This window comes from Rousettus aegyptiacus, unplaced genomic scaffold (assembly GCF_014176215.1).
Source record: "Rousettus aegyptiacus isolate mRouAeg1 unplaced genomic scaffold, mRouAeg1.p scaffold_m13_p_7, whole genome shotgun sequence".
In the NCBI taxonomy this organism is placed as follows: Eukaryota; Metazoa; Chordata; class Mammalia; order Chiroptera; family Pteropodidae; genus Rousettus; species Rousettus aegyptiacus.
In genome coordinates, this window is record NW_023416310.1 from 67,256,885 (window position 1) to 67,275,977 (window position 19,093).

At 53.5% G+C, this 19,093-nt stretch overlaps 1 protein-coding gene across 7 annotated transcripts in view; it reads left to right on the forward strand.

Moving 5' to 3' along the window:
• KCNIP3 (potassium voltage-gated channel interacting protein 3) overlaps positions 1 to 19,093 on the forward strand; it is a 59,339-nt gene that overhangs the window by 21,724 nt on the left and 18,522 nt on the right. Inside the window, exon 1 of one of the 7 annotated variants that reach the window (XM_016142916.2) lies at positions 14,391 to 14,837. The exons of 5 other annotated variants lie outside the window; for them this stretch is intronic. In XM_016142916.2, the coding sequence (XP_015998402.2) occupies positions 14,735 to 14,837 (103 nt within the window). In that variant the 5' untranslated portion in view covers positions 14,391 to 14,734. Of the gene's footprint in view, positions 1 to 14,390; positions 14,838 to 19,093 lie in introns of those variants that run through there. One more of the 7 variants, XM_016142919.2, reaches the window with a different exon arrangement.

The window sequence follows — 19,093 nt, forward strand, 5'->3', positions numbered from 1 at the left end:
AGAAATAGCTTCCGGATGCTCTGGATGGGTGGAAATGTCTTTGGGCCACTCTTGGGGCTGCTCAGGGAAAGGCAGAACCTTGGTGGCTGAGTGACTAGGGCTCCGGGGCAGATGCGCACAGGTCGTTGAGCTTGGTGCCGCTGGCCTGGCCGGCCCCTCCTGCCACCTCCCTTCGCCTGCCGCGGGCATTCCACATCTTCCCACCAGGGGGCAGCAGGGCCATGACGTCTACCTCCAGAGATCATTTTCATCTCCCCATCAGCTCGCCTTTTCTGACACCAGCCTTCCCCCTACCGCCCAATTCCATCCCTTCATCTGTTTAGGGTTTAGGGACACAGGCATCTAGCATCCCCAGACTGCCACTTCTCGTTCAGGGTGTGTCCTGGCATCCTGGCTCCGGCACCTTGAGCTAAGTCTAGGACAGGCTGAGATCCTCTCCCCAGCAGGCTTCCCATCCCCTCCGCTGCCTAAGAAGTCACTGGCTCAGTGTGCCCTGAGGTGCTAGTGGCTCCAGAGGCCTCAGGAGGGCAGGGTGAATCCTAGGGTATGACACAGGAAGGCCCCCTTTAGCTGTCCCTCTCGGGTGTGGATGAGGGGCCACACCCAGGTTGTGCCTGGCCTGGGGGTAGTGTTTAGTGATCTGATACAGGTGTTCCCCGTGATAGGCAGACCAAGTTGTGACCACCAGTTCATAGGTGGGCAGGGTCTCTGAGGTGAAACGGGCAGGACACAGAGGACTGACTCAACGAAGGAGACATACCCCCTCCCAGTGGTCCAGGTTGCTTCCTCTAAGAAATAACACTGAAGGTGGAGCATTGTTAAGTTGACTTGTTTGCTTTTAGTGCCCTTGTATTGCAAGATAAAAGATGACACTTTTATGGCATCTTTCAAATCTGGGGGAAAATAGGAAGGACCTATAAAAGCCTGGGGACCATAGTCACAGACCCCTGCCCAGCTGAGGCTGAGCTGGAAGGTTGAAAGGAGAAAGTGATAGGAGTGAGAGGCAGAGGCCAGGGACAGATGGGAGGGCACGTGTCCTGGCTGGGCCCCAGGGAGGACGTTCTCCCCCACCGCCCTTCAGAGCAGCTGCGGCCATGCTGGTGCAGTCCATGAGCCTGGGCCCCCCAACTGGTGGCCAAGATCTGTCCCTCCCAAAGAAAGGCAAGCTGAGGATTGAGCCTGAGCAATGACCAGAATCTGGGGACTGGGGTGGGGAATGGCTGAGGCTGCACTGGGCTCGGGACAGGGAACAACCAAGAGAAGGTGAGTGAATAAATAAGAGAGGGCGGGTCGGGGGTAGTGAGTGAAAGGCAGAGAGGGGCAACCAAGGAAGCAGTCGTTCAGGAGTGGTGACCCAGCATAGTCCCACAGCAGAAGCCTTGTTTTTTTCCTCACCTGCAGCTCCTGCCCAGGCCTCTCCCTGGAGGCATCTGCACCCAGCAAGCAGCCAGAGGAGCTTGGCAATCCCTCTCCTGCCCCAAACCCTTGATGAGGTCCCCTGAAGGTCTAATAAATCCCCAGTCCCTGCCTGGTCCTCCTCGGCAGGATGGTCACGCAAGGTCCTCTCTGCCCAGAGCCCCTGCAGGCTGGTCTTTCCCCATCCTCAGGCCACAGTTCAAATGTCACCTCCTCAGAGAATTTCTGTCCTATGATCACAAGGCTGGCACATACCAGGGGCATCTGACAAAAGCCACTCTCCCTTTTGGGCGTCCACACCGCCTGTGCTCACTAGCCCTGGAGATTTCTGCATGGACAGCAAGCAGGTCTCAGGGGGCTGCTCAGCTGGTCCAGTTCTAGGGACCCTGAGAGTCTGACCCCTGCTGCCTGTGCATCATGATAATCACACCCACCTTGGCTTTGGCCATGAAGTGCCAGCATTCAGCCCTGCCACCCAGGGCCATCATCCCCATTGCATGTAGAGATCCAAGTTCAATGGCTCTGAGGTGACATGCAGGACTGCTGCCTGCTCATCATGAAGACATTCATGCACACGTGCCCATGCAGGCACATCCAGGTACACCTACAAGCAGGGTCACTGTTACACTCACAGTTTGTGAGGCTTCTGAGCACATACTGGGCCAGAGCAGGGGGCTGTCCCAGGGGAGGCCCTGGGGTGGGCAGAGCAGATTCGGGGGGCAGGGAGCAGAGACAACAGTCTGGGTGCAGTTCATCCTCACCCCCATCTTCCTTGGGCCTGTGGAAATGGACCAATTACAATGGCAGGCTCACCCCTTCCCCAGCCCTACAACCTTCCTCTTGGACCTGCTGAGTTCTCACAGCACAAATAGGGAAACTGAGGCCTGGAAAGAGAATGGGAGCTGTGCAAGGTGCAGGTCTGTGAACTCCCAGGACAGTGCTCTTTCCTCTGCTCCTCAAAGCTGTCTCAGGCTCAGTGTCCCTGACAGAGAAACTGAGGGCTCTAGCTAGCACTTGGAGAAGGGCACTGGGTGCGTGGTGGGCAGCTGAGCTACTTGCAAGCCCGCATCTCACAAGGAGCATCTGTGGGGAAGCTGGAAGCCATCATGTGCTGGCTTAGCTGTCTGTGTTACACATGTGTTTGCATAATGGATGCATGTGTAAGCATGTGTGTGTGTGCACACCCTACAGTCTGCACGTCCTCTGTGGTCGATGTGGCCCTCGAGACTGCCGCACCATGGCAGTGAAGGGAGGTGGAGGGAGAGACCAGGTGCTGTTCTTGCAGCAATACTCTCGTCCACACCAGACTAGCCAACTCACCACCTCTCAGCCCCCTCAGAGCCGGGAGCTCAGCGGGGAGGGGCTGCTGAGCGGTACAAGCCCTGGCAAAGGAATAAACAAGCTGGATGCCTTTTCAGCTGTGGCCTCTGCCAACCCTCAAACGTGCTCTCAGGCACGTGGGCTAGTGGCGAGTGCGTGTCCCTCTTAGTAGTCTACGGAAGGAAGAGGGGGTGCCTCGAAGGACGAGGAGGAGAGGGCAGAGATTGGATGGGCATCTAAGTGTAACCTTGGGCTTCTAAGCAAAGATAGGTGGGGCCTGGACTGTAGTCCTAGTTCTACCACTTACCCGCTATGTGACCTTGGGCAAGTCGCTCCACCTCTCTGAGCCTCCCTTTCCTCATCTGTGAAATGGGGAGTGGCAGTTGAAGAATGCCCCTCTCTGGGCCACTGCGAGAATTAAATAATTCACAGCCCTTGGCCCGGGCATTCCCAGTAACCAGCAACTGCTCAGTCAGTGTTCTGGGCCCAAGGTTGGGCCACAGAGCACCCACGCCAGCCACCTTGGACTGATGGGGCTCCTATTGAGAGCAACCCTATCTGAGGCTCAGGCTGGGTCTGTGTCCCACCTAGCGATGTCGGGAGTAAGACCAGAGCCCCAACATCTGCCCCAAGTGGGCCACTCCCCTCACCAGGCCCAGGCTAACAGTACCTACATTTGCTGAGTGCAGACCACCTGGGTGCCACACTGGGTGTGCTCTGTCACCTGCCCACTTTACGGATGAGTCCTGAGGTCCAGGGAGGTTGAGCAGTGGGCCTGGGCAACCAAGCTAGGAGTGCTCCGCAGCATCTGACTGCAGAGCCCCAAGGACCCTCATACTTAGCGCAGTCCTGGCTGCCAGCGGGGTCACAGCAGGGGACCGAGACTGCACCCCTCTGGGCAGCCTAATGGGGTTTGTTGGACCTCCCTGTTGAGTACTCACTGGCACATGCATTCACGTAAGCGAGCAGATGTTTGCAGCCATTACAGCGATTGATCGCTTCGATCCCGTGTGCCGTGGCTGGGTGAGCCCTGCTTACTCATGCTTTCTTAAAGCAGCCTCTGCTCTTGCAACTTTAATAATTCAGCTCCTAATTGTCTCCAAAAGCAAACCTGAAAGTGCCAGCTCAGGGCCTTCATCCCTCTCTGGTCCTCCTCTATGTGTGTATATGTGTGTGTGGGGGGGGAGCTCACCTACTACCCACTTCTGCTGCAGACCCAGGCCTCCCTGCCCACCTGTGACCACTTCCTGGAGGGACACGATCTGCGGGGGGCGGGGGAAGGGCTCTAGTGTCACCTACAGCAGCAGGAGGGGGCTGGACTAACTGAGTTGCAAGGCTGAGGGAGGAGGAGGCAGGTGGGTGGTAAGGCTGCTGCTCCCCAGGGAGCCCTGCAGAGCTGAAGAGTGGGAGGGAGAGGGTATCTTGAGGTGACAGGGGAGGCCATCCTGATTGAGTCCCCAGACAGGCCCCAGGCCAGAAACTGCTCCTGCCGTGGGCTGCAGGGTGAGTCATAGGTGTTCATTTCCTGGTGCCAGGTGTCCTGGCTGATGGTGCTCCTTTACATCCTCTTTGAATGAAGTTCTCTGGGGAACTGCCCAGATCAGGGGCCACTAATGGCACGACTCCGAGTCCCACTTCCCTTCTTTCTCAAGGCCAGCCACAGTGACCAGAGGCATAAGGAAGAGTCACATGACCCCTCAAATGGAGCATCTATCCAGTGAAATCCCTGTGGCCATGCAGACCATGCCAATGAAGGCAGACACCATGGCAGCCGGGATGGGGGCGACCAGTGTGTGATGGTCCATCCTGAGCCAGTAGCCACCAATGAGAAGGGACCAGTGGGCTGGGGTGTGGGCTATGGCTCCTGAGACCTGCGAGGTTGCCAGGCTGGTACTGGGCCTGTGGAAACTTCAGAGATTCCCCTGCCCTCCAGCCCAGGCCGGGCTGCAGTTGTCCAGTTATAGTGGAGCTTATCTGCCAAGCACTGCCCTGGGCGCTGGGAACACTGCAGGGAATTGGATGGATCAAAGCCCTCTGGAGTCTACAGGCTGTAAAATGAGATGGGTAAATAAATAATAAATTAGAGTGGGCTACAGAAATTACACAGGAATGGGGAGGGGGCGGGGGCACCCAGAGAAGGGCTTGGAGGGGTTGTGACATTTTAATAAAGACTTGAGTAGAGAGAGAAGAGCCAGAGGCAGAGGGATAGCAAGGGCCAAAGCCCAGAGGTGGGTGCGCTGGTATGTCTTGGGGACAGGGAGGTATGGAGACACTCATAGGGTTCCTGGTGAGGATACCGGTGGAGGAGGGCCTGGGAGCCCTCAGCTGTGGGCACCTCAGCTGCTCGTTACAGTGAAGCAGAGCACAGGGGTCTGAGTGGAGAGGTGTGTGGAGTTGCCAGCTGCTGCAGGTGGAAACCGAGCCTCAAGGGCCAGCAAGGTGGTCACCTAGGTGCGGTCATCTAGGGCTGGACAGGTGGGTTCTGGAGGCGTTTCGAAGGGCAGGACTAGGGTATAAGACACAAGAAGTTGAGGATAGCAATGGGTCAAGGTTTTGTCCTGAGCATCTGGAGTAGTCATTTCCTTTGTTGGTCCTGACCAGCTGAGCCAATAAGATTCTTCCTAGACTTTTGACAGCGAGTGGCTCCATGTCTGCTGCAGAAAGTCTGTGACCCGCAGGCCTGGCGGCTTCTAGTCACCAGGTGTCAAACCATGTGGAGGAAGCCATTTGGGAAGAGTGAGGCTGACATGCAGAGTGGGGACATGAGAGGTAAGGAGGACACAGTTTGAGCTCAGGTCTCTGGTCATTCCTGTCCCTTCTCTTCCTGTGGTTTGACTTAAGGCTGATAAATTCCTTTGCCTGAGCAAGTTCAGTCGAGGGGCCCAAATACAGCACCTCAGCCATCTGACAGCAGTGGGGGGTAGACAGAGAACTGGGGAGGCCCAGAGCCCAAAGGATGTCTCATTCTCCTAAGCCTGGATGGACTACCCGGAGCCAGACCTCCGATGCGCATTGGCATGCCACGGCTGCTGAGGCCAGCAAATGCCATGCTGGCTGGGAACACATGTTGGTTTTGGGTTCTCCTCTGGGGCCACTGTTTAAAAGCTGCACAAGGCCCACTTTTGTTCCCTTGGGTTCCAATACAGGTTTGACTGTTCCCTTGATTGTTGATTTCCTCCACAAAGGACCTTGGGTTTGGTTTGGGGTTTGCGATTTAGGGAAATGAAGACTACACAGGTCAGGTTCCTGCAGCAGCCAGCGGGTGGTCTGGGGCTTGTGGCTCAGGAGCTATCTCCTCTCACCGTCTTCTGAGTCAGTGCTTGGTGCTGAGCAGCATCCCTGACAATGGATAAACCAGACTGTACGCTGCTGAGCGACAGGATCCAGCTTCTCTTTGCCTTTTTTTACCTCGTTTTTATTGTTTAGTTATTTCTCACATCCTCCGGCAGTGCGTGAGAGTATCTGATTATTACCCCTTCTCTAGACCTGGCTCTTATTGCTATTTTTGCTTTTGATGATCTGGGTGGAAAATGATATCTCAATATTATTTTTATTTTATATTTCCTGGCTAGTTAAGATATTAAAGTATGGATATTTAGATTTTAATTTCTGCGAAGTATCCATCGTGTTGTCTGTTTCTCTGTTTGGCTGTGCCGTATGTATCAGGAGTGTCAAGGGCTTCAAAGACCCCAAGTTTACTCCGAGCTAACAGGTAGTCTGCCCTAGCTCTGTGGGTGCCATTCAGGGTCCAGGACACACCCAGCTCAGCAAGTGTCACCTTCAGTAATATTTACTGCACAGCTCCTGAGGGAGGAGGGGCTAGCAACATTGAGCTCCAGCTGGTGGGTGACATGTTTTAGGAGAGTGGGCAAAGCAGCGCCATGCACATCTGCTTCTAGCTCAACTATGGAGGACAGAGAAGACAACCGGAGAAGAATGATAGAGGGGGTGCCCTCAGCCAGCCAGATGTCATAAAGAAGCCCCCAAAGGCAGAAGGCAGGGGATTGCACCAAAGGAGGAAACCACAGTGCAGAGAGTTAGGCTAGTGGGGGGTGGGGCGGGGTGTCACAGAGAACAGGAGAGATGCAGCAGTAGTCCCCAGGATGAGATGCTGTTCCACTGACCATACCAGACCAGAGCTAATATGGGCAGGCATACCTGCAAGCAGTGGCGGTGCCCTGGGTAACGGGCAGTACCCAAGAAGCACAGGGCTCCTTGCCCCAGAAGGCAAGTCATTGGAACAATCCGCACATCGCCCATTCCACCTGCCTCACCCTCCCTTCGAGGACAGATCCCCCAGGCCCGTCACATGCTGAGAGCTACTCAGTATTTCAGGAAACAACACCTCTCTGAGACATTAAGCTCAATGAAATGAAGGTGTCACAACAAATCAACAGTTACTAAGACAAACAAAAGAAAAGGTATAGAATAGAAAACATAGTTAATATCCTCAGAGATCTGAGGGGACTTATATACAAACAAAAGAATCAGTGACCTTAGAAGCAAAAGTACAATTGCTGCTGAAATGTAGGCAATTCCACGGGCTGGCTGAATCATCAGGCAGAACAGTCACCCAAAAAGGCAAATTAACAAGCTTGACTCTGTAGCCTAGAATTTTTATCAAGTTACATAAGCGAAAAGATAAAGATATGAAAATATGAAAAAGAATTAAGAGTGCATGGAGGAGAGTTTCAACTTTCACTTATAAGAAGTTCCAGAAAGCAGGTATTGAGAGAACAGAGCAGAGGAAACAGCCACTAAAATAAACATTGTGAATGTCATTTCATTTAACCATCCCAGCAATGCAGTGAGGAAGCCACATTTGGTCACCAAGAAACCCAGGGAGAAGGGGTCTACAGCCAGGTCTGTCTGGCTCCTTGCTGGCATCACACTAAGACAAGATGCATATTCCCTAAAAGCTCCCATGGTAGACCAGTGTTTGGCCAAGTGTGGGCCACAGGGTGTTAAGATGTGTTATGTGAAAAGGGGTCTGTAGTCAGACACCTCTAAGAAGTGCCGCTCGGATAAGGATAAACACATTTGTGCACGCCACACGTTTAAAAGGCGAGGTGAAGGGCCTGCTGGCTTGGGAACTGGTCAGACCTGGGTCCTCAACCCTCCTCCACTTTTGCACCTTACAGCTGTCTCACCATCTGTTTCCCTCTCTAGAATGTGAGCTCCTCGAGGCCAGGGCCACTCCTGCCATGTTCAGGGCTGCATCTGCCAGGCACAGAGCAGACATCAGTAGAGTGTGTCGACAGCAATTGCATGAATGAGCCCAGGCCTCTTCTAAGTCCGAATCTCATGTCTCCCCAGATTGAAGGAGGTTCAAACCAGTGTTTTCTTCCTCTGGGTCTAGCAGACAGACTCCTCTGGCCCTGACCCCTCCCTCCCTTGTGAAGGCCTCACCTACTTGCCCTGGTCAATGCCAATCTGGCGCTCTGAGAAGCGGGGCTGGGTGTTTCCAAGGAGCTTCTCAGAGCTCGTGCTGGGGCTAGAGTCCCAGCACTTCCGGAGAGAAGTGGGGGATCAAGTTCTGGTGCCTGCTATTTGCAGTCGTGAGTGGAGATATTATTAGGGGTGTTGTGATATTATACCCAGGAGAGTCGCTGGCACATAGTAAGCACTTAACAAATGAAGCTGCTGCTACTACTATTATTAATTATTATTATTATTATTATTACCCAGTTTCCTTGTTTTACTGAGCTCAGGGAGAAGTAAGGACTGGCTGAGGTGCCCAGCCTGTGGGAGGTGAAGGTGGGACTCAGATCCAGGACTTCCAGCTCCCAGGCCAGTACTCTGCTTCTCCTCCTTTGTTTTCTACTTCAGATCCCAAGGTTTTGCTTCCCAAGTCCTTCGCCTGCATCCAGCTAACCCATGGCATCTGTAATAAATGTACCCCCCGCCAAGCTGCCGGGGGCCACTGCAGAGGCACTAAGCATCCCAGATGGAAATCCCCCAGGGCACCCTGGAACCCTGGGCTTGAGTTCAAACAAAGAAATGCTTATGTCCAGACAACTTCGCAGATCAGCAGCGAGAATGGCACTTGAGAGCACTTAGCATCGGTGTCACAAAATATGAGAATCGATGACGCCATGTGATCAGGGTGGCTGCCAGGGGAACCAGCAACCTCTGAGTCACCAGTGCTACTTCCTGTATATCTTTGTGCACAGGGCACTGGCCTTGATTCAGTGGGTGTTAAAATAACATGGCACTAGTCGACATGTGCTTGGAGTCCCGAGTGTTCAGCATACTCCACGTGCACAAAGGGTCAGGCAAGGAGTGAGGGAGTGTTTCCCCAACTTTTGAGATGAGGCAACTGAGGCTGAAGGAGGTGAAAAGTAACATAGCTTAGGTCACACAGCCCTGAGTTACCTAGTCCTCTTGCCAATGCAGAGAGGTAGGAAAGCCAAGTTCGGGCAAGAAACACGAATTTACCCCCCAAAAACCTCACAAACCAATGTAGCAGACACTGTGCAGACTCTAAGGGTCGGAAGTAAAGTTGCCAAGAGCCACAGCTGGCCTTATCTGGTCCTGTCACTCTGGGACTGGGTGGTCTCCTGGACTGGATCTAGGTAGGGGAAGAAGAGACCTAAGAGAAGATGAGAAGTCCTCAGTGTGAGAGAGGGATTGGGGATCTGCCATCGCAGGGCACCAGGGAGCAGGACAAGGGCCCTCAAATGTCCCTCCTTGTGTCACCTGTTCAATATTATGAGACTCTTTAAACCCCCAGGATGATAGATGAGGACTTCGGTATGCCTTGTGTGGAGACAGAGACAGGAAGAGGAAAGATCCTCAACTCCCATCCATGGGGGATCAAGTAGTTGTCTGGGTTGTCCAAAGAGAAGGTTTCCATAAGTGAGCAGTGAGGGGATAACTACCCCAGTGACACCTGGGAATGTGTCCACATGGCCAAGGAGCTCAGTCCTCTCATGGCTTCCAAGTCTTTCCAGACCATGAGAACCAGAATCCTTAATTAATGTGCACGAAGTTGCTTACTTTCTGAAGACCTGGGGCTCCACAATTCCTGCAAGGGTCAAAATTCCCAGAAGCTGCCTATAATGTGGAAGATTTCATCCCTTTAGGACTTCTTAAGGAAAGTCTCTACTGATGAGATAGTCCCTTAGTTTTTAACTCAGGATGTCTTAATCTACTCATTTTTGAAAGACATTTTTGCTGGGTATAGAATTAGAGGTTGGCCTATCATTTTATCTCTGAGAACTTTGAAAAAAGTATATTCTGCACTCTGGCTTTTATGGTATTTATCACAAAATCTACCATCATTTGTGTCGTTCTTCCCCTGAATATAATATGTCTTTTCCCTCTGGGTGCTTTTAAGGTTCTCTCTTCACCTCTGGTTTTCAGCAGTTTGATCAAGGTGTACCTTGCCGGGGTTTTCTTTGTATTAAGCCTGCCTGCAATTTGTTGAGTTTATTGAATGTGTGGTTTATACCTTTCATCAATTTTGGAAATTTTTCTGCCATTATTTCTTCAAATTCAAATCCCATCCCTTTCTCCCTTCTCTTCTTCTGGAATACTAATCACACATTTGTTAGACTTTTTGACTTTGTCTCACATCTTCCCTATATTCTTTCCTGTTATTTTTCTTCCCATTCATTTTTAGTCCATTACATTTAATGTAATTATTGTTATGGTTGGATTTATCTCTCTCTGCCATTTCGTTACTTGTTTTCTATTTATCTTTTTTTGTTATTTTTTTGTTCTCTGTTCCTCCTTCACTACCTTTTTGTGTTAAATAAATTTTTAGTGTATCATTTTAATTCCTCTGTTGATTTTAAAAACTGTATTATTTGAGTTACTTGCTTAGTGGATACCTTGGGGATTATAATATGAATTTTAATTTATCGTGATTTACTTCAGAATAATATTAATTTAATTACAATAAAATATAAAAACTCTTTTCCAATATATTTCCTTTTTTCACTCCCCTCCTATTTTATTACATATATCGCAACTATATATGTTATAAGACAAAAAATATAGTGTTGTAATTACACTTTTATGCAAATTTATGTCTTTTTAAAAAGTTAAGAGTAGAAATTAGAAAAAATACATTTATACAATCTTTTAAATGTATCTACCTAATTACAACTTCTGGCATCCTTCATTTTTTACCATAGATTTGAGTTACTCCCTTTTAGCCTGAAGAAGTTCCTTTAATATTTCTTATAAGGCAGGTCTGCTAGCAATAAATTCGCTCAGCTTTATCTGGGAATGTCTTTATTTTCTCTTAATTTTTGAAGGATAGTTTTTTCTGGGTAAAGAATTCTCAGTTGATACGTGCTTTTTTTTTTTCTGTTAGTACTTTGAGTATGTCATCCCACTGTTTTCCTGCCTCCATCATTTCTGACAAGAAGTCAGCTATTAATCATACTGTTCCATGTATGTGATGTGTTGATATTCTCTTTCTGCATTTAAGGGGCCAGACCACAGGGGTCTAGAGGTGTGGGATGCTAGTGAATTAAAACCACGGGCTCTGGTGCTGGATTTCTTGGATTCAGATCCTGATGCTATGGCCTGACAGCTGTGTGCCCTTAAACAAAGCCTTAACCACTCTAATAATCAAGTCCCTACTTACCTGCAGCTGTAAGGGATGAGGACGATGAGCCGTGTTTAAGTGCCTAGTACACAGTAAGTGCTCAGTATATGTCAGCTGCTTGTATGGGCCTTGTTAAGGAGTGTGGTCTTTGTCCCATGAGTAATGCAGAATGCATTAATCAGGACCCTCTTGATTGCAAGGGACAGCAACCCAACTCACATTGACTTGAGCCACAATAGGGGATTTATTGGCTCATATAACTGAAAGATATAGATTTATCTTTATCTGAACTGTTTGCAGGAAATGTGTCCCTGGAACAGCATCTGTCAGGCCCAATCTCTCCCCTAAGAGTCAAAGACCCCTTGAAGTCCCTGGGCAGCAAGGTGGTCAGCACCAGTAGGCTGGGGGCATGCAATGAACGTTGGTCAAACTGATGGGGTTCCAGCCCCCAGGAGCTGACAGTGCAGCTATGGTGAGACAGGAGTACGGGTGACATAAAAGTTGGCTGGGCAGACAGCCAAAACTCAGCTCAGAGTGGTATGGCCAGGCAGCAGAGGCTATGGGAGCTCAGAGAAGGGGTTTCATTCAGGGCTGGCATAATTTGGGTGCTTCCTGTAGGTAGAACTGAAGTGGCATCATCAGTGTGCCAGGCAAAAGGAAGCCGATGACCAAGACCAGATGTATTCGCAAGCCTAAGTATAGAGTGTCCCACCCAGCCCTAAAGCATCTGGGTCTCTAAGAACTTTCTAAATTAGACAAGGACATCAGAGGCCCCTAGGCCTCCTGGACATCCTGAGGTCTTCAAGTGAGGGCTGGCCCCCAGCCTTCCCCATCATCTGTGGAAGAGCAAGCTGCTCCCTCCAGAGGGCCCCTCAGCACCCTGCCCTCAACTGGCCCCCTCGCTAAGGCAGGGAGCTGGCAGGAAGCATGGGCAACACACAGAATGCTGCCTGCCACAAGAGGCCCCAGGGGACACTGGGGGATGGGTGTATGTATGCCAGGCAAATGGCCCCTGGGAGGAGAACTAGAGGTGGCTAGAGAGGGCCTGGCCAGGCATTTCATGGGTGTGTGATGAGTAGGTGTGGGGCTTGGGGCTCATCTGCCTGCTTCCCTCTTTGAGTCTGGGGAAGAAGTAGGTGTGGTGAGGCCCACAGCCCAGCCTCACTGGACCTGGGCTGGCTCCAGAGCTGGCAGGCCCAAGCTAGTGAGCCAGCGGGGAGTCAGCATCCCTTCCATTAGGCCTGTGGCTGGGCTGCTGCAGATCGTACACTCTGCTCTCAGCCCTTCTATTCACTTAGGCATTGTTAATATTTTACACTGCAGAGCTAAGGGATCGATGCCTCATTTATAGCTCAGTATTTATGAGCAGTTCTGGAAGCTTTTACAGGGAAGATGTGCAGGAGCACCAGGGGAAACTGAGGCAGGGAGTGGTAGTCTCAGGGGGACCCAGGGTGGCTTCTTGTCCCTGCTCATTCTCTGTCCCCAATCTGTCTCTCATCTGGCACCATGGACACACCCAGCTCTGAGGACGCATGGTAAAGTGTGTGAGAGTCCCCATGGGATACATGGGCGGCTCTTTGCCCTTGAGTCTTCCACACACTTCCTAACCCACCTGGTCCAGCAGAGCCGAGATCTCTGCCATCTGAGTATCTCTCTGCTCAGAACTCTGGCTCTGGTCAGTGCAGACTCCCCACATCCCTCTTAAATGGAATTGAAAGCTATACATTTACAGTTCTTTAAAACTATCTCCAACAACTCAGACTTTTAACCAGGTGTGTGAAATAGTGAGGTTGAACTGCGCAGGCCGAAAAAAACGCCTGGTGTAACTTCGTTCCCTTCAGTATCCACAGAAGCAGTGCGGTATCCTGGGGCGCATCCGCTCTGGACCCAAGCAAGGCCTGGCTGCACCTGGACCCCTTCTGCGACCCACTCTCTAGTGCCTTCTTCCTTACTTGCAAAATGGGGGAAGAGAAATGCTCATGGGGGAAGCCCTAGGATGACAAGGAACCCTAACGGATTGGCTTCTATCTGCCAGCTCCAGAAGGGCCCTCCGCTAGCAGCTGCGGTTTCCGGTTGCACCCAGCACCGAGCTCTGTGCTTGGCGCAGCATTAGCTCAGGATTTGTTGAATGAATGAATGCTATTGTTCAGACCCCAGGTGCCACTAGGGCTCAGACTCACAAGCATGGAGCGGGGCTGGGATCCCCTCGACTAAGGCACCCAGAGGACAGAACTTGGTGTCGCAGGCTAGCGTGCATCCTCTAAGTCCTGGTTGGTGCGCAGCGCCCGCTAAGGGGAGCAGAGTCGCCGCTCCTGCCCTCTCGTCCCGGAGTCTAGGGGCTCGCAGAATCCCCGTCTCCGCCCTGCCGCGCCCTTCCTCTCCCCTTCTTTTCTCCTTCCTTTCCGCGGCTTTTCTTCCCTACCCAGTGCCCCTCGGGCAGGAAGGAGGCGATCCTCAAACTAATTAGCACTCTCTGGCTGCCCGCGCGGAGTGCTTGGCATCCGCTTAGCTTTTTCCCACAGCCGGAAAGGCCGGCCTCAACTCCTCCCTCTGGAGGAGAAGGCTGCACATCCGCGACTCCTCCAAGGTCACGGAGCTAAAGCAGAACTTGAACTCAGCTCCGCGTACTCTAATGCCAAAGCCCACACACCCTCCTAAAGCCTCGAGCGCACGCGGGTTTCCAAAACTGGAAAACTTTGGAGATCAGGACTAAGTGCAGTCTCCCGCCGAGGGCTAGGTTTCGGGAAAACACTTGGAAGACCATCTCTACGCAGGCGGCGGGGCGGGAGGGGCCGCGGCCAGGCTCTGCACTCACAGCCAAGAGAGGGGGGAGCCCCGACTCCGCGGGGAACGATGCCGCGCCTCCTCCTGCCCTGCCCCCACTCTGCACGCGCAGTTCAGTGAAACCGCCGACCACGCGGCCTCGCGGGGCAGTAGAGGTAGCCGTGGCTATAAGCCAGGCTTAGTCCGGGGCTGGACCTCGCGGGGCGGGGCCGCCTCCCTCCGCCCTTCCCAGGCCCGCGGGGGGGCCGCAGGGGACGTCTCCCGGGTGGTCGCCGCGCCTAGGCCAATGAGCGCGCGGGGAGCCGCGATGGAGGCTGCGCGGCGGGGAGCGCCCGGGACCCCCGCGCCCCTGCGCCCGTGGGGCTGCAGAGGTGGCGAAAGAGGCGCGGCGCCCACGCCGGGCATGGAGGCATTCCTGGCCCGCGCCGCCGCCGCCGCTCCTCGAAGTTTGCCGGCTGACTTGGAAAGTTGTGCTCGGCCGCCGCGCCACGTCCCACCTCCGGGCCGGGCCCAACTCACCGCCGCCGCCCTGCACCCGGCTCCGGCCCCGCCGACACCCGCGGCCCCGCCTGCCGGGGGCATGTGAGCCACGGCCTCCCCAGGAGCCGGCGGGCTGCACCGGCCCGGCGCCTCGGAGGCAGCGCGCGGGCCGCCATGGGCATTCAGGGTATGGAGCTGTGCGCCATGGCCGTGGTGGTACTGCTGTTCATCGCGGTGCTCAAGCAGTTCGGAATCCTGGAGCCCATGTCCATGGAAGGTAACGCGTGGCCCCGCCCCCACTGCCCACCGCCCGGGCGGCCCTCAGTCCGGCGCGCCTAGCTCCGCTGCCGGGCTGCCTCCGGGTTTCCGAGCTCTGGGACCAAGGGATCAGAGGGGCCTCGGGCTCCTGGAGGGGACAAAACAGCGGCGCTTGGGGTGGGTGTGAGCGAGATGCGGTGAGACACCTTGAGCTGCATCCTTGGCCGTCCCAGACCTGCGGGTCCGAGCCGCTGCGGACAGCACATCCGGCTTGGGCCGCCCGAAGGCTGGAGGTGGCGCAGGGTGAAGTTGACAGGCAACCCTCCGCCCAGGGCCCTGGATAGGGAGTAATATAAGGCCTCTGCGGTGTGACAGAGCGTCCCCTTTTGCCCCATCCCATTGCCAGTTCCCCCTCCCCAGGCTCAGGGCTGCGGGGTCAGTAATCAAATCCTCAGAGGCCACTTTTCTGTCCCAATAAAACACTGAGGAGACAGACCTACTCTAAATCAGACACTGTGGTCTCCCAGGACCCCTGGCAGGCATCTTTGGACTTGCTTCCCAGCCCTTGGCACCTCCCTAGACTTCTGGGTAGGTTGCAGGGCACATCCATTCTGAAGGGGACCTTGAGTCACCAGGGCTATCACCTGCCCTCCCCCAGTTCCAAAGAGGCAGTAGCAGTCCTGAACCCTTGGACTGTGGGGAAGGAGTCAGCCTGCCCTGCTCGTGTCACCTGTGCTCCCTGGTTGTCCTCTTAAAGGAGAATGAGTATCACTCTGCTGACCTTGCCTGGCCCTACCTCTTGGGGATGGGGATGCACTCCACCCCCTGTGAAGAACTGCTGAGGGCATGAAGGATCACAGGGCCAGAAAGCCAGGCCCAGCCTCCCTTCTGCCTTTAGAGCCCAAGGCTGGCTCTTTATCTGAAGTTTATGGCCATGTGCTCCTCAGAAACCATCTAGTTCCATCACACTTTTTTTTAGGTGTGTTCAGGAGGCCCAGAGAGAAGGGACTTGCTCAAGGTAGTTCTGAGAGGTGACACCTTGAACCTTAGATTTTACTTAAAGAGGAAAATTCCCCAGCCAGGCCTGCACTTGGCTGGACACTGACTCTGGCAGGGGGATCGATGATGGAGAACTTGGTGGGAAAGGAATGGGTGATGGGGGACTGAACCTCCCATCCCACTGTGCCCCTGAGGGCCCTGCTTCCTGCCAGGCACCATCCCCGACTCTGCATCCCCTTCTGGAGCCTGTGGTGGGCACGGGGATCTCCCTCCCTCCACAGGGCAGCTCAAGCCAGCTGTGCTCACCAGAGGCTTCTTGGCCAGCTGGCCCTAGGACAGCCAGGGATGTGGCTCAAGGTGCCACCCAGCTTTTCTCTCATAATCTGAGTTAGTCTGAAGTCGGCTTCTGTGCTTCCTAGGAGCAGGTATCCGCAGATGCCCTACTCAACACTCTGAAACACTCACTTCAGGCTCAAATTAGTTTGCCTTTTCTGGTACGTTGCTACTTGTGCCCCTGGTGTCCTAGGGTTTGGATGTGCTGGGAGGAGCACAGCACCCCAGAGTCATCCAGCTCTGAGCTGAGGTCCTGGAACCCTCACATACTGGCTGTGAAACTCCCTCAAGCTTTCTGAGCCTCAGTGTGACCCTCTACATAGTGGGACTGGTGATAACACCCGCCTCATGGGGTGATCACTTATCAGCGGGGCTTCCATGCCCCAGTATTCCTCCTCATGTGTAATAAATGCATGAGCTTGTCAATCGAATGTCATTAATAATCAGCAATAGAGTGATGAGTTGGGCGAACAGAACTGATTCAAGGCTGCAAACTCGCTCTCACTGTGACAGAGGGAGGGGACACAGTTCCAGATGTCCTCTGTTGATGGGGCCCAGTAGTGCCTGGAAGGGCCTGCTGGCTAGGCAGTGACTAAGGGACTGTCGAATGGGCTGCAAGGAGCCCGTCTCTCCAGCGCAAGCTAGATACGAGCTGGCACCTGGCGCCAAGGGAAGGAGCCAGTGCCCAGGTCCCCACAAGCCTGAGCGTGTGCAGTGGCATGTGCCTCTTGTCCTCTCTGAGCCTCCATAGTTCTCTTCTGAAACAGACCAGAGTTATGAGGCCCCAGGGATTGTTAGGGACTAATGGATCCCGGTTGTAGGGATGCGGCCTTCTAGAAATAGATGCAGGAGTGGAAAGGCCCTCATCTCTCTGCCTGGATCCCCTGTCAATCTGTCTCTGGTGACTTTGTCAGGGGCACTTCCAGCCTGGTGTGGCCGCCAGCTTACTAAGTGACTTTGGTGCATCTTAATTTTCTCATCTGTTGGAATGAGGATGGTAATATACTATTTTCCACCATGTGCTTGACAGGGTGGGGATAGGAAGTTGGTAAACTAGGCACTTTGCAAAAGTTAGAAGTGGCATTTAGATCTAAGGGACTCCCAGGGTGAGGTGGTAGGAAGTGAGCCTGGGCTGGCCAGCCTTGTTCTCAAGGCCAACGAGGCCTAACACCAGACCTCTGTGTCCACGTATGTGGCCCAAGGCTTGACTCTGGCTGCTGGTTATCTGAGTCTGGCTTCCCTAAGTTCTAGACTAGTAGCTGTCAGCTAAGGGCAGCTTGTTCCTCAGTAGACATTTGGTAATCTCTGAAGACATTTTTGATTGTCACAGTTGAGAGGAAGTTGCTACTGGCATCCAGAAGGTAGAGGCTAGGGGCACTGCTAAACACTCTGCTGCGTGCAGGAAGTCCCCCCCACCCCAAAGAATTATCAGGTCCAGATGTTGGTAGTGACCTTAGAAGCCTCATTTCCAGAAGGAGCCCTGGCCACGGGCTGAACAGCTGCCTTTCAGCCCCAACTTGGCCCCTGACAATATGTCATTCATTTGGCAAGTCACTTTTCCCATCTGAGCTCTGTTCCTTGTCTGTAAGTGAGGGGGCTGGATCAGAGGCACCATCTCCCCATGAGCTTTCCTTGGCCCCTGGCTCCCTGCACCTCAGGTTGTGTTTGGTGATGCTATACTGAAATTTTTTATGTCCCCAGGTCCACCTGAGGATAGCAGCCCCAGAATGTGCCCAGTGCTGCCTAGCAAACAGCAGGTGTTGAGTAAGCATAAGTTGCATGCCACCGTTAGCACCCACTTATTGGACGCCCATTGTATGCCAGGCATGTGATGCTGCAGAAACACAAGTAACATGGGGTCTTGGTCCTCCTTTTAGGGCAGTCCTAGGCAGGTGCCCTCTGAGGGGAGGGTCCCTGTGGCTGGGGTGGGGGAAGGAAGCTGGATTGTGAGGCCAGGGTGCAGGCAGCTGAGGGGGACAGCTATGAAGGAGAGAATAGGGGTGCCTAGAATGGGGATGTCCTCGGCCTGGCCCAGCACTTCCTCCCTCTGGGACACGGCCCCAACCCTCTAGAGCTGCCTTGTACATAAGACGCCCGTGGGGCCTAGCCTTGCAAAGGTAACCTGGGAGACTAGAGGGTCACCTTTATCCTCCTGCTCCCTCTCTTGCTCTCCTCCCCCAGCACCCTTTCCTACCTTTGCCAGGGCTGGTGAAGCTGTGAGCATCCCGGGTGCTCTTTCCCTAGCAGGGGCCTCTGCTTGTCATGCACTACGAGCCTGGCAGGACTCTTGTGGACTGTGGGCAGGTTTCCAGATCTGGAGTGCTGATGACAGTAACAGTAGCCAGCATCTAGTGAGCGCTCTGTGTGCACCAGGCATTTTGTGCATATCCTACTTTTGTCCTCAACAGTGTGCCCATTTTATAGATGAGGAATCCAAGGCTCGGGGAGAAAAAGTGACTTGGCCAAGGTCATCCAGCCAGAGAGTGGAAAGCCAGGACCTTTCTGAGCTCAGGTGCACCATCCTGGACATGTCTCTAACTTCACAGGGCCACAGGCACAGCCATGCACATCCCAGTCTCTTATGCGCAGGTGTCAGGAGCCCAAAGTGGAGGCAGCTGCCTGGGTCCATATCTCAGGTGGGGAGAATCCTCCTCACAGAGCGTCAAAAGGACTTAATGTGTGAATATGTGCAAAGCTGAGGAAGCAGTGCTCTGCACAGAGGGTCACTTTGTAAGTGTTAGCTCTCACCATTTCTGCCAGAAATGGCCTAGCCCAAAGGACCCCCGGGATCACACACCACTGCCTGCACTACACGTTACTGGTCAAGGAAGATGCAGTGACAGGCCCTTTATCGTGGTGGCTGTCCTTCATTCTGTCCTCTGTGAGGCCCGGGCACCTGAGTCTTGACTGGCTGACGTTGATGCCTGCTGGTCTAGCTCTCGG